At 41.5% G+C, this 13,411-nt stretch overlaps 1 protein-coding gene across 5 annotated transcripts in view; it reads left to right on the forward strand.

The window, feature by feature from the left end:
• Positions 1-13,411, forward strand: part of UBR4 (ubiquitin protein ligase E3 component n-recognin 4) — a 78,904-nt gene that overhangs the window by 2,310 nt on the left and 63,183 nt on the right. For all 5 annotated transcript variants that reach the window (XM_074892656.1, XM_074892657.1, XM_074892658.1 and 2 more), the window contains exons 2-21: positions 2,059-2,156; positions 2,904-3,007; positions 3,672-3,801; positions 3,906-4,045; positions 4,391-4,493; positions 5,011-5,152; positions 5,302-5,426; positions 6,138-6,262; positions 6,536-6,595; positions 6,733-6,923; positions 7,159-7,258; positions 7,349-7,486; positions 7,990-8,107; positions 8,537-8,724; positions 9,288-9,447; positions 9,580-9,665; positions 10,643-10,812; positions 11,488-11,770; positions 12,445-12,577; positions 13,002-13,081. In XM_074892656.1, the coding sequence (XP_074748757.1) occupies positions 2,059-2,156; positions 2,904-3,007; positions 3,672-3,801; positions 3,906-4,045; positions 4,391-4,493; positions 5,011-5,152; positions 5,302-5,426; positions 6,138-6,262; positions 6,536-6,595; positions 6,733-6,923; positions 7,159-7,258; positions 7,349-7,486; positions 7,990-8,107; positions 8,537-8,724; positions 9,288-9,447; positions 9,580-9,665; positions 10,643-10,812; positions 11,488-11,770; positions 12,445-12,577; positions 13,002-13,081 (2,674 nt within the window). The remainder of the gene's footprint in view (positions 1-2,058; positions 2,157-2,903; positions 3,008-3,671; positions 3,802-3,905; positions 4,046-4,390; positions 4,494-5,010; positions 5,153-5,301; positions 5,427-6,137; positions 6,263-6,535; positions 6,596-6,732; positions 6,924-7,158; positions 7,259-7,348; positions 7,487-7,989; positions 8,108-8,536; positions 8,725-9,287; positions 9,448-9,579; positions 9,666-10,642; positions 10,813-11,487; positions 11,771-12,444; positions 12,578-13,001; positions 13,082-13,411) is intronic.

Consider the following 13,411-nt stretch of genomic DNA (forward strand, 5'->3'; position numbering starts at 1 on the left):
TTTATATAAGTTTTATTTATTTGCAAGGAGTTGATGATTAGTTGACAGATGCCTTCCACTTTTTACTACCCTAACAAGTCCACAACTTGTTTTAATAAAACTCAAGCCTCGTCCAATCCAGGCGAAACTCCCCATCTTCTTCTGGTTTCTGCACCTTTGTGTTCTTATGCCTTATGGGTATTGTCTTGCACAGCCTGACCTATAGAGCAGAACGATATTTGAGGAGCTTCCAATTTCTCCTGTACTCTGTTATTCTCAAATTGTTCTCATTTGTTCTTTTAAAATACATTGCATATACCTGCTGCTGCTACTTTGTAGTTGGGCATAAAGAGGTAGGTGAGCAAAATTAGTGTCTGAATATGAGAGCGTGAACTTTTTTTGCACGTTCAGTCTCCAGGCTCGTTCCCCATCAGTGCACTTCTGGCAAGGTAAAGCCTGGTGAGATGTTCAAACTCGGTCGTGTTACGCTGCTGAGTGTCTTCAAGTAAAGCCTCTCACTTCAGAACGGCTGCTTTGCTATTCAGCTTTTTGGGTAGACTAAATAAAAAATCTCAGAACTAGGAAATCAAAGCTGCTGGGTCTTTCTGTTCATTTTTCTAGATGAAATGATATATTCTACAGTTTCTTCTGTTTCAGACTCATCTGTTGTGTCTGGAAATGGTGACGTAGGATAGAGGAGGGGAAGGTGACTGGGCATAAGTTGGGCGCTGCTCAGGTCAGCAGAGGATGGTGTGTCCTCTTCCTCCTCCCACCCTGCCAAAGCTGGCAGCGTTGTGTGCGGGTGGGTGAAGGGGATATGTGGGTTTGTTTTGCCATGCTTAGCAGCAGCAAGAGTCAGTGCCAAATTTGAGAAATCATCATTTCAGTGGGTGTAGCGTGCTGCGATAGGCTGACCCCCCCCCGCTCCCCACCTCCCCTCCAGAAATAAACTCTTGCCAGAGGTGAAGTCGGTGTCTTGAGAGGTAAAGTAGCTACTGAAGTTCAGCCATGTAATGTTCTTCTAACTTGCTTATTCACTTCACGGAATAAAAGTTTCTGTCATCTGAAAACATAGAAGAAGTTAATTTAAGCATTTAATAGACATGTGTCTGCATCCTTTAGTTTTGACACGGGGAAAATCAAGGGCAGAACTAGCTACGGAGGCAGAGTGGTCTTTCTGTTCTCGGGGTGCTTGCCTTTGGGTTTCTGTGCGAATGGGATGTGGTGTGACACTTCACTGCAGCAGCCTTTAACGTGTGATTTCTGTGTGTGAATAGCTGTTCCCTGTGGCCAGCCAACCTTGCTGAGAAACCTCAGAGACTTGACTTTTGGGGTGTTGATGCATATTTTGCTTTACAGTTTTTACTTTTGGCTTGAGTTGGCATGAAATTTCCATCCACTCTGAGCTTTGTGTTGATATCTGTGGGGCAAAATGATGCAGGTCTCTGAAGCTGCAAGTCTCTACCCAAGAGGCTGATTACAGTGGATGCATTTTTCTCTGCTGTGGGTTACCTGCCAAAACTTTTTACTCCCCAGCTTGTTGCAGATGCTGCTGTTGTGTATTTCTTGTTATTGTGCAGTTGCCTGTTTTGATCCTTCTGTTCTGCAGAATTGGATAAACCCCAGTTGACTCTGTGCCTTGACAGAAAGGGAATGCGTGTGCTCCAGTCCTGGCAGGTCCTGCCTAGCGTTAGCAGAACAAACAGTCCAAGCTTTATGGGCAGCTGAGTTTAGAATAATTTAAAGGTTAATGAACCTTTGAATAGGAAAGTGATTGTTAAAGAGGCTGTCCTGTTGATGGTATAAAGGAGAAACATTTGCAGTATTGGAATTATTTTCTTAAATTTCCTATGTGGGTAGCAGTGCTGTGATCTGTCTGCTGCTGGAGGACTCAGTCCTGAGGACATGAGAGATGGGACACAAGGAAGAGGATTCTGTTCTCAAGACTTCGATTTGGAAAGAGCGTGTGATTTTAATGATCTTGTCTTACATCTGTTAATAAATATAACATATTCTGAGAGTTGTGTGGTACTGCTGTTGTGCTGTATACACCTGACATCTCCTGTTCTCCTATTGCAGTGAATCTGAAATCCTGCACCATGACAAACAGTATGAGCCTTTTTACTCTTCCTTCGTTGCACTTTCAACACATTACATCACTACTGTGTGTGGTCTAAGTAAGTGTTCCCCATCCTTCGCTTCTCTTGCTTTCATATTATGACTAGGCTATAGTAAAAGTAAACTAGAACTGTGTTGTCCTTTTGGTATTTGCTTTAAACCCTCTTTCTGAATCAGATCCTAAGGCAGAGCGCGTGAGGCCAGCATTGCTGGCTTTTATACTGGCAGAATGTCAATTCAGTTGGAAAGGGAAACTTGTCGAGAACAGTATTTGGCCACCAATTACTGGACAGTGTTGATGTTTTGGTTGTTTATTTGTTGGCCTCACTTCATTTAGGGAAAATAATTTTTGCTCAAATGAAGTGTTTAAATCCGTTTTCAGGATTTTTAGATTCTTCTTTAGCAGTTATGTTTCTATGTTGGAATTAATGATCAAAACATAGTGACTGAAAATATTTTATATGATTTTGGCTGACAGAATTTGGCAATTTCAGAAAAAAAGTGGGTTTGGTCAATTTGTTTTGTGTTCTTCATTGCATCTGTCGGTATTAAATAATCTTGCTGGGGAAGCCATTTTATCTGTCTAGATTACCCTGTCTGGGTAGAAGGTATTATCCTTGCTCTACTGCCATTTCTTCAGTTACGTTTTAATGAGACTGAATTTATATTGCATCTGTGTGTTAGGTGTGATAGATCGTGTATGCGTGCGTGTTGCATAGCTCTCTGTTTTATTGAAAGCACTAAGAACATCTTACACTGAATTATTTTAAAACTTGTACTGAGTACGGGCATCTATTTTTTTTCAGTACCAAGAAACCAATTGCAATCAGTGGCAGCTGCTTGTAAAGTCCTGATTGAATTCTCACTGCTGCGTCTTGAGAACCCAGATGAAGCGTGTGCTGTTTCACAGGTGAGCACAGATTTTGACCATGCAGGCAAGCCTGAGTGTGAAAATGGACTTTGGCCTCTAATTCCAAAATATTTGCTCTGATGTTGCATAAAGCAATATTAATGAAGTTCTTGACATATTTAAGGTGTACCACTTAGGTGGAGGCTGATACCTGCTGAATCTTCCCTCTGCATTCTTTACTCAGAATGTCAGCTTGTGAGCGAGCTGAAATAAAGGTGACCTGAAGACTTGGTTAATTCTGTTGCAATTTCTTGATTTGGTTTTATGTAACAACCTGGATCAAACCTGTTGTTGAGTTTTTAAAGATGGATTCTTCCCCAGTTGTACTTTAGTCTGCTGGGAAAGCTTAAATCTTATTTCAAAGAGGAAAGGCATGTGAGAAGTGTAGCTTCTGATAGGACCAGCTTTAAGCCTTCGTGTGTCATAGGAGAGCGAGCTTTTCCAGATGCTTTCCCATAACAAGCACATGGGACAATGTTAGTGACCTGAATTACCTGCAATTAGTAAACTATCACAGTCTTTGGTATGAGATCAGAGTAGATTTGAGACGTTGCAGTAGCTTTACTAGCTGGAGTTACTCTTAATGCAGCTGCTTAGAATTAATGGTATCAAGAGGTAACTGGACTCAAGAGAGTTTAAATTGTACTTGATGTTTTCGTTGTAGAAACACCTCATTCTACTGATAAAGGGGCTGTGCACGGGCTGCAGCCGCCTGGATCGAACTGAAATTATTACCTTCACAGCAATGATGAAATCAGCCAAGCTGCCTCAGACTGTCAAAACCCTCTCTGATGGTAGGGGTTTTAATTTAAGGTTATATCCCTGCGGCACTTGAGTTAGGTATAGAAAATACCACAGTTTTGATGTATGAAATGATATTTTGCTGTTTCCTCTGCAGTAGAGGACCAGAAGGAGCTGGCCTCCCCGGTGAGCCCAGAACTAAAACAGAAGGAAGTGCAGATGAACTTCCTCAATCAGTTGACATCAGTCTTTAACCCTAGAGTCTCGTCATCGCCATCTGTCACGCCAGAGACACAGGTAAACAAACAGCCCTAGAACAGAAGCTGTCTGAATTTTAGCTTTAATAGCATTGGTGCTGGGAAGGACAGAGGGCAGTAAGTGGTAGTTTTTTAATATACGTGTATAAAGAAAACCTTCTTAAATATTTAAATCCTGCTTGCCTGTTGATAGACGGCAAACAACAAAATACTGTTTGCATTGTATTGGCAATAGTTTTGTTGCCTCATGGAAGCTAATATTCAGTGATATTCATAGCTCTTTGGAGTTCTGCTGCTGATGCAAGCTGCTGCTGCGTAGGGACTTACTGCAGTACTGTGTATTTTTAATGCTCCCATAATATATTTAATATGTGCTTGCTTTTAGGTGGAAGGAGAGAGCGAGGATCAAGCTTCCACAGATCAAACCTCTGCGGCAAAGACAAAAAGCATATTCATCGCTCAAAACGTAGCCAGCCTGCAAGAACTTGGTGAGAATCAGCTTTCTAGCATCGGGGGAAAAAAAGCGCTAGAGCAGATGTCTCTCCAGTGTTACACCTTACAGCTCCGAATGGGAGGGAGCTTTACAACCTAAAGGATTCGCTCGGTTGCGTGCTGATGTTACCAAGGGAGGTTGTGGCTGTAATGTAGTTTTCTTCATTGCAGAGGAAATGAGCTCAGTATATTTGTATGCAGTCACTGTGTTTTGGGGAGTAAATAAGGTGGATAATATAAAATAGCTTATGGGATAGATTATTGAGCAGGTGTGAATTAGACCTGGTGTGCCACATAACATGCACGCAGAGCTTTGTGGCACCCGTTACGAGTACTGGCTGAAAATTTCACCATCTGGTTTATGTGTTGTAAAAGAGTCTTTTACCTCATCTGTGACAATATTTTCTCATCACAAAGAATAATTAAGTCAATTATTGATGACCGTTAGACCTGTTCTGCTTAGAAGCTCTCCCATGGAACAGTAAAAATAACTCTGCTGTTTTTGTTTGGTAGGTGGCTCTGAAAAACTGCTGCGAGTGTGCCTGAACCTCCCATACTTTTTGCGATACATAAATCGATTTCAGGATGCAGTGTCAGCCAACTCATTTTTTATTATGCCAGCCACAGTGGCAGATGCCACTGCTGTTCGCAACGGGTAAGAGTCTGTCGCTGCTCTGCTTTGGTAGATGCTGGGTACACGGTTTGAGAGAAAATAACTGTGCAACGTCAGTTACTGTGCTGCTCCTGTGAGCTGTCTGGTGTGTACGCTGCATTGCTGAACCTTGACATGTGTTGTTACTGTAGATTTCATTCGCTGGTAATAGATGTGACCATGGCACTGGATACTCTGTCTCTGCCTGTGTTGGAGCCCCTGACACCCACACGTCTCCAAGATGTGACTGTTCTTGCTCTCAGCTGTCTCTATGCAGGTGAATGGATTTCCTGTATTTTCTGCGGAGCTTTAAGTCACTCTTGCTTTTGCTCTGCCTTGTTACCTGCACATTTGAGGCTCAGCCCATGAGTAACCTTTATTTCTCATGAGTTTGAAAGCTATGCAGCATACTGCGTAGTCTGGTGACTGGGTTAATACAAAAATTGTTATAGTGAAGCTGAAATTCTGATTTATTCTGCAAATGTTCTTGTCAATATCTAAGGGAAAGACTGAGTGACTCAACATCTTAATAGCCTGTAATTTCTGCTCTTTTTTTTTTTTTAATGTTCAGAGCATAATGTATTTTTGCAGTGCTTATGGCTTCAGCTTAATTGGTTATGCTCCCAAATCAACTCGTTTCCCAGGAGTGGTTTAACTACACCAGAATCCTGAGTGTTAATTGGTATGGGTAAGATTTTAAAAAGATACGGCAGTTGAGTGTGAAGATTGCCTTAAAAATGGTTTTGAATTACATGGTAAAACATTTCCTCCTTTAATTGTTCTCATGATTTCTGTACGGCAAAACTTGACTCTTTTGGGGGTACTTCAGAAATATTTTTTTAATCTGTCAGCTGTAATATTGAGTATTCCCAGCTCCATCACGTTTATGGGCATGTTTGATACCGCTTGTTTTAATGTGCTAAGTAGGAACATTGAATCTCCAGACTGGCTCTTAATAAGACTGTTACCTTCATTTGTTTTCAATCAGGTGTGAGTGTGGCAACTTGCATGGCCATCCTACATGTGGGTAGCACTCAACAGGTACGAACTGGGTCAACAAGTTCCAAAGAAGAAGATTATGAAAATGATGCTGCTACTATTGTACAGAAATGTGTAAGTAGATGAGAGAGGATTGGTTGTTTCCATTCTTGGCAAGTGAAGTGCATAGAATTTGTATTTATTTGCATTGCAATATGTATCTCTTGTTTTTAGTCATTAGTCTTGCTGATAAAGGAACTAATGGGATGGCTAATTATAGAGGGCAAAATACTTGGGGTTTTAAGTATTAGGGGTTTAATTTTAAGTATTAAGTACAAGTGTGTGTGGTGGTTTATTATTGCCCAGTGGAGCGCTTAAACATTACCATGGTTTGGGATTCATTTGCAGCTTGAAATCTATGAAATGATTGGACAAGCCATCAGCAATTCACGCCGTGCAGGGGGTGAGGTAAGATTTGCGCCTCAGGAAGCTTTTTTTCCCTGTTTTTGTGCTGGTGTATTTTGTCATTTGAATTGACGCCACTTTGTCTTTTTGGTGCTTTTTTGTGTTTGTTTTTTTTTTTTTTTTTCACTTTGGCATGATAGCATTATCAGAACTTCCAGCTGCTTGGGGCTTGGTGTTTGCTAAACAGCCTCTTCCTCATCTTGAACCTCAGCCCCACGGCCTTGGCTGATAAGGGAAAGGAGAAAGATCCATTGGCTGCTCTTCGCGTCAGAGACATTATTGCTCGTACTAAGGAGGGCGTTGGGTCTCCCAAACTAGGACCTGGGAAAGGGTATGTAAACACCCCACTGCAGCAGTCACTGTGTATCTAACTGTGCCCAGTAAGCAACTACTATGGAGTCTTGTTGGGCTCTTGAAACTGTATCCACATTTGTAATTCAAGTCTTGATTCTTGAAAAGAAGGTGTCTCCTTCAGTTTAGCAAAGCAGTCGCTTCACTCAATTTAATATACGTATATTTCTTTGTTTTCTCCTTGGAATTACATTGTAACTTTTATGTTTCTGTAGGCACCAAGGGTTTGGTGTTCTGTCAGTGGTGCTAGCAAATCATGCCATCAAATTGCTGTCGTCGCTCTTTCAAGATCTGCAAGTGGAGGCATTGCACAAGGTGTGTAGGTGGCGTTGTACATTCTTGTCAAATGTTTTGCCTTCTCCAATGAAACACACTTTAAATTCTCTTTTCGATGCCACCCTCCAGGGCTGGGAGAGCGATGGTCCGCCAGCAGTGCTGGATATCATGGCTCAGAGCACATCCATCCAGAGGATTCAGCGGCTGATAGATTCTGTACCACTCACTAATTTGCTGCTGACTTTGCTCTCTACTTCCTACAGAAAGGTAGGAACTGGCATACAGCTAGAGAGCTGCTGTCGCTGAACCGCTCCTGCTAAGTGTCATCCGCATGGAAAATTCTCACTTTACAAACTGTGGCTATGCTAAGAAGAACGTAGAATTCTTCTTTCAGAAGCTGTCAACCGGGGCCTCTCTCTTTCCTCTTTTCAGAGACCATTAATTTGACAAACTTGTTCTAACAAAATTTTTCTGTAAGCTCAGTGGTATTTGTGAGTTTAGTGAGAAGATGAATAAGGCTGTGTTCAAAACAGATGCTTTTATGTTAGAGCTCTTACTTGAAGTGTTGCTTACAAGCTTGGCATAGATTATTTGTTTTCAACCATTTTCTATAATTTTTAATGCAACTTAAGGGGGAGAAGCCTTGAAAAACTGTTAATGAAATTAGTTGAGACAAATTTTCTAGAAGAAAATTAAAGGAAGTTTCTCTTGTTTTCAAATTCTCAGCTTTCGTAGTCCTAAAATTTAACTTGTTCTGCTGTTCTTCTAAGGCTTGTGTCTTGCAGCGTCAGAGGAAGGGCTCCATGAGCAGTGATGCAAGTGCCTCCACTGATTCTAATACTTACTATGAGGATGATTTTAGCAGCACTGAGGAGGACAGCAGCCAAGGTAATAGAGTTTGCAGCAAGCAACTTAAGTCAGGATTTTACGCTGTCTTTCAGATTTAGTGGAAACCTGGCCACTGGGCTGTTGCCTTCTTGGATTGGAATGCCATGTAATGCTGAAAATATGAAACAGTTTGTAAGATCTATTTGGCAGAAGTAATGCTGACTGTACTCTTTTATGTAAACTAAAGCCAGAGTGGCTGGGATTTGGCAGTATTTGCTTAAGAGGAGAGTGGAAATAATTTCTTCTTGTAAATTCCTGCTGGAGTGCTGTAAAAGTGCTTAGCCTTGTGATTTGGAAAGGAAAAATGAAGATAGCAGACACCTTAACTGTGCTCACTGAAACTTTTTCAGGCCTTTTCTAAGCTGAGTAGTTTGCATAAGGTAGTTGCTTATAATATTATGCTTTTGTTTTTCCTGCCTCCTGTGTTAGATGATGACAGTGAACCAATCCTTGGGCAGTGGTTTGAAGAGACAATCTCTCCAAGCAAAGAGAAAGTGGCCCCACCACCACCGCCTCCACCACCCCCTTTGGAGAGCTCACCTAGAGTGAAAAGCCCTAACAAACAGACCGCCGGAGAGAATGGGAACATCCTGGCCAGCCGCAAAGATCCGGAATTGGTAGGGGAAGGACTTCAGGCTTAAGTAACTGGTGTGCTGTAGCGTGGTTTACTTGCCAGTGGCTAGCTACATTGGCAGACAGCATGATAAATGTCAGGTATTTTAAGTACATTGCTGATGGAGAATCAGTGACTGTCTTGACTTTGCAGAAAGACATTTTCTCTACTTTGCTGTCAGGTGGAATGTTAGTGCCAAGGAAGCAAAGACTGAGGATAGTATCTATTTGGGTTACAGAGGGAGAGGGAGAATGGGGGCAGAACTATAAGCGAAATGACTTGCTGATAGAATGCTTTTAGCTCCAACTCCGTTGGGTAAAGACAGAAATAAATACTGCAGTTGAGAAGTTAGAGACTTGCAGTGTTTTCAGAGAACTGTAAAATCAGTCCTGATACAGAACTCAGAGTGCAGTGAGCTGGATTGTGCTGAGTAAACCTGAACTCCACGGCCGGGAGTGGAGTTAGGGGACTTGATTTATTTTGCCAGTGGTTTAGTTTTTGTTTAACGTTGTCTTATAGGCTCTCTACTTTTGTTGCTTCTATAGCACGTTTCTCTTGTCTTTTCAGTTTTTGAGCCTAGCTTCAAACATTTTGAACTTTATCACTTCCTCTATGCTGAACTCCAGGAATAACTTCATTCGCAACTACCTGAGTGTGTCTCTCTCGGAGCAGCACATGGCTACACTGGCTAGCATCATCAAAGAGGTGGATAAGGACGGGCTTAAGGGTGAGTAATCAGAACCTCTCTGTTAGAGAACATGGACTGCAGGATTTATAGGTGTATGTTTTCTTAGCTTCATGTGAAAATGTTAAATATAGGAGAGCAGTGGTAGTAAATGGCTTGATCCCTGTCTTACAGGCACGTCGGATGAGGAATTTGCTGCTGCGCTGTATCAGTTCAACCATTCCTTGGTGACCTCAGATCTTCAGTCTCCTGCCTTGCAGGTAAGTCTGTGATTAAATGTATAAATAAAATGAAGAAGTGTTGGTGTCTGTTAATGTCTCTACACGGATTCTCCACACTTAGAGTAGTGTGTGGATGGATTCCATTTGGCCCTAGAGTATATTCTTTTGCAAACAGAGCTTGGAATATTTTGGATCCAGTGAGTTGGATGACCTTTGCAGTCATCCAGTACAAAACATCCTGTGCAGTATAAACTTCACGTCTAGAGTTCAGATTAATCCACTGAACTTTGAAGGTGATGATAACTGAAAAGGAAATTAATTTGTCTGTTTTGTTTTGGAGAGTTGCCTCTATCCATGCATTTATCAAGAGGCATTCCTGCAGATTTTCTTTGCTGTCAGGACTGATGCCAAAAGGCCTTGGAATTCTCTCAGGAGAGAATCAAATTAATCCTTTCGCTTTCATGTGCTAACTTTGTAGCCTCTAGGTTTCTTTGCTAGGTCATGGGCTGACCTGACTTAACACTGTAAGTAGGGGTTGTAAATCTGCTTACTGATCACTGAATTCAATCCTTATACTTCTTGCTGACTGTTTTCTACTATATTTAAAATAATTTTTTAAAAGCAGTCGGACTTTTCAGATATCTGCCTTTTTACTATATTTGAAAAGAAGCAAGCGTTCCTGTGATCAAAGGGATCTTCTTCCAGATTCTTAGATACTGAACACAGTAGCATGATCTCTCCTGCAGTGATATTGCAGTAAATAAGTAGAGCTCATTAATGGCATTTTTCTGCATTGGTGTTGAAGTTGAAAGTTTGTTGTGTTTTAGATGGTGAAGTGACAGCGTAAGGGCCTCTCAGTAGCTATGCCATATATTTGAGATGGGAGAGATACTGCTGCGTGAACCCTTATGAGCTCTGGGAGCTCTGCTGTTTGTCATCTGGATGTTCAGATCGTGCTTTTAATTAAAGCATCAGACAGGACTCGCCTCTTTCAACAAGTCTCTGTTTTGTTCCAGAACACACTTCTTCAGCAGCTGGGAGTTGCCCCTTTTTCTGAAGGTCCATGGCCTCTCTACATCCATCCTCAAAGTTTGTCAGTGCTCTCACGACTTCTTCTGCTTTGGCAGCATAAAGCCACTGCCCAGGGAGATCCTGACGTTCCGGAATGCCTTAAAGTTTGGGAAAGGTGAGATAATTTTATGTTAAGCTGAAAGTCAGTCATCCCTTACCTCTCTGATTTTCTATCGAGTGAAAATTCTCTGGCACCAGTGGAACAGGTGTGTGTGTTTTCTCTGAGTAGTGATGGTGTGTGGTGCTTGGAGGAGCAGAGGGTCAGTCTTCTGTGTTGCTGGAGTCCCTCACCTAATGCATAGTAAATAAACCCTAGAATCAGGATTTAAGTGGGTGGAGACTGAATTAATTACAGCAAAGCTGGTTTTAAAAAGGGAAGAGAAATGTCTTATTTCAGCAGGTTACTGGTACATTCTGTTATGATGGTTGCCAAGATTTTTCCTCTCTGTGCCATTTTCTGAATGCGAAAGCGTCTGATAGGGTTTAGCTGACTTTATAGTGGACAGCCTTTCCTGTGGGAACACGTTTGCATCTCCCTTTCTCCCTTTGAATGATTGTTCATATTTTCCATCAACTGTATTTGCTGCTAATTGAATTTATGTAGGTTTTGCTGTTTGCATAGTTTCCTTTCAATACTGTAGTGAATAGTTTGTGAAATTGCCAGTATTAGAAGAGTAAGCAGAAAATACAGTTATGAAAATGTTTCTCTAGCCTCTAGTTAAACAGATTTTAAAGAGGGATCTAAGCAAGGAGAAAAGTAAATTTCATAAACTTCCTCTCTTATTGTCAGGTTTGTGGGCACACTGAAGCAAAATGCCTTGCAGGGGACTCTTCCCAGTGACACAGAAGATCTGAATGTTGAACATCTCCAGCTGCTGCTGCTTATTTTTCACAATTTCTCTGAGAGGGGCCGCAGATCTATCATGATGCTCTGTATCCAGACGATTGTGGAGCTGACAGTGAACATGGATACCCAGCAATGCTCTGTGCCACTTATCGTGGCACGTCTCCTCTTGGTGTTTGACTACCTTCTCCATCAGTATTCCAAGGCCCCCGTGTACCTGTTTGAACAGGTAAGATTTTAAGTCATGTTCTAGATATTTAATTGGTCACCCAGCAGAAATCTGTAACAGGCAATCACAGAATCATCTAGGTTGGAAAAGACCCTGAAGATCGTCTAGTCCAACCATTTGGTGGGTTCTGGTGTCTTCGTGCCCTTTGTGAGTCAGTCAGTTTTGATGTTGTTACTGGCCTTTAAAGTTACAACGCATGGTTAACCATGGTTGCTGAATCCTAGCAGCAGGTTCAGTTTGAGTGTAAATCCCTTGTGTAACGGATGTCCTAATAAATCCTGGTAAGGACAGGGTGAATGCCTTATCTTTCAAGATCTTGATATTTGGGTATTTAGGCATCATTTCACAAATACCTTGGTTGTCGTGTCCTTGCTTTAGCTTTTCAGTGTTGAGGTTTCCGGCACTGTTCTCATTAATGGGATGCTAGTGTTTTGCATGTGACTTTTTCAGTTGTTGGAAGCCTGACCATTGATTTAAAGTGCTCACTCCAGAATAAAAATCACCAGATAGGGTCCAGGGCTTCCCTCAGAAGCTGGGAATGATTGTGTTCTAGCAAGCGAGTTGTTTGTATTTATGGCTGTCTTTCTGTTGGTGGTGGTATTTTTTCCCCCTACCCCTTAATGACAAGGATGTCATGGGTGGTTTGTTGTTTGTTTGGTTTTTTTTTAACTTAGGTGCAATATAATTTGCTGACACCACCCATTGGCTGGGTGAGTGGATCCCAGGACAGTAGCAGACGAACGTCTGTCCCACTTTATCATGGGTTTAAAGAAGTGGAAGAAAACTGGACCAAACACTGTCCATCAGGTAAGAAAGAAAATGTGAGGAATTTTTTATTCCAAGATTTGCTTTTACAAATAAATGAGAGCTGTTCCTGTGCACTGATGTGGGTAGCTTTTCCTGCTTTTAATGGGCATAGTTACAATAGACAGATAAAAATCCATGTAATGCAAGAAAGGTTTTATTAAACAAAATTATTGTTGTCTAGGAGTATGCTACAAGTAATTCGAAGTATGTGTATTTATTATGCTAGGATTGTATGAGTAGGAAAACCTTGGCTACATATACCATAGGTTAAAAGCATGTATAGTGTGTCGTGGAACTAGCTTAGAATCTGGTATTAGTTTTAAAATATGAAAGGTTGTGGGGATGGAGGAGAGAGGATAACACAATAAATACTGCCTAATTGAAACAGTCACTTTGAACATTATTTTCTGTCCTCACATTCCAGATGCAGTTCCACAGCCCAGATTCTACTGCATCCTATCTCTAGAAGCTTCTGAAGATGATCTGAACCGTCTAGATAGCACGGTATTGGGATTTCTGTTTTAAAGACTTTTCCGTAAGCCTTCAGAGGGCCATGGGGATTTGACAAGTACCAGGGAAAATAGATGAGAAGGAAAGACTTGATGAAGCAGAGAGACTGGAAATTTTTCACTAAGTGGAGACAAGAATAGTGGCTGGATAAGATAACATGGGTTTCCTTTTTGCACCTAATTGCGTGTCAGGGAAGTCAGTATGCAAAGTCTGTGAAGATGTGTTGCCTACTTGTAGTAATGCTTGTGATTCAAATATGCATGTTATGGCAGAGCGCCCTTTCATAGCCACACTTATTTTTCAGTGCTGCTGAAACACCTGAGA

The sequence above is a fragment of the Strix uralensis genome, chromosome 23, assembly GCF_047716275.1.
Source record: "Strix uralensis isolate ZFMK-TIS-50842 chromosome 23, bStrUra1, whole genome shotgun sequence".
In the NCBI taxonomy this organism is placed as follows: domain Eukaryota; kingdom Metazoa; phylum Chordata; class Aves; order Strigiformes; family Strigidae; genus Strix; species Strix uralensis.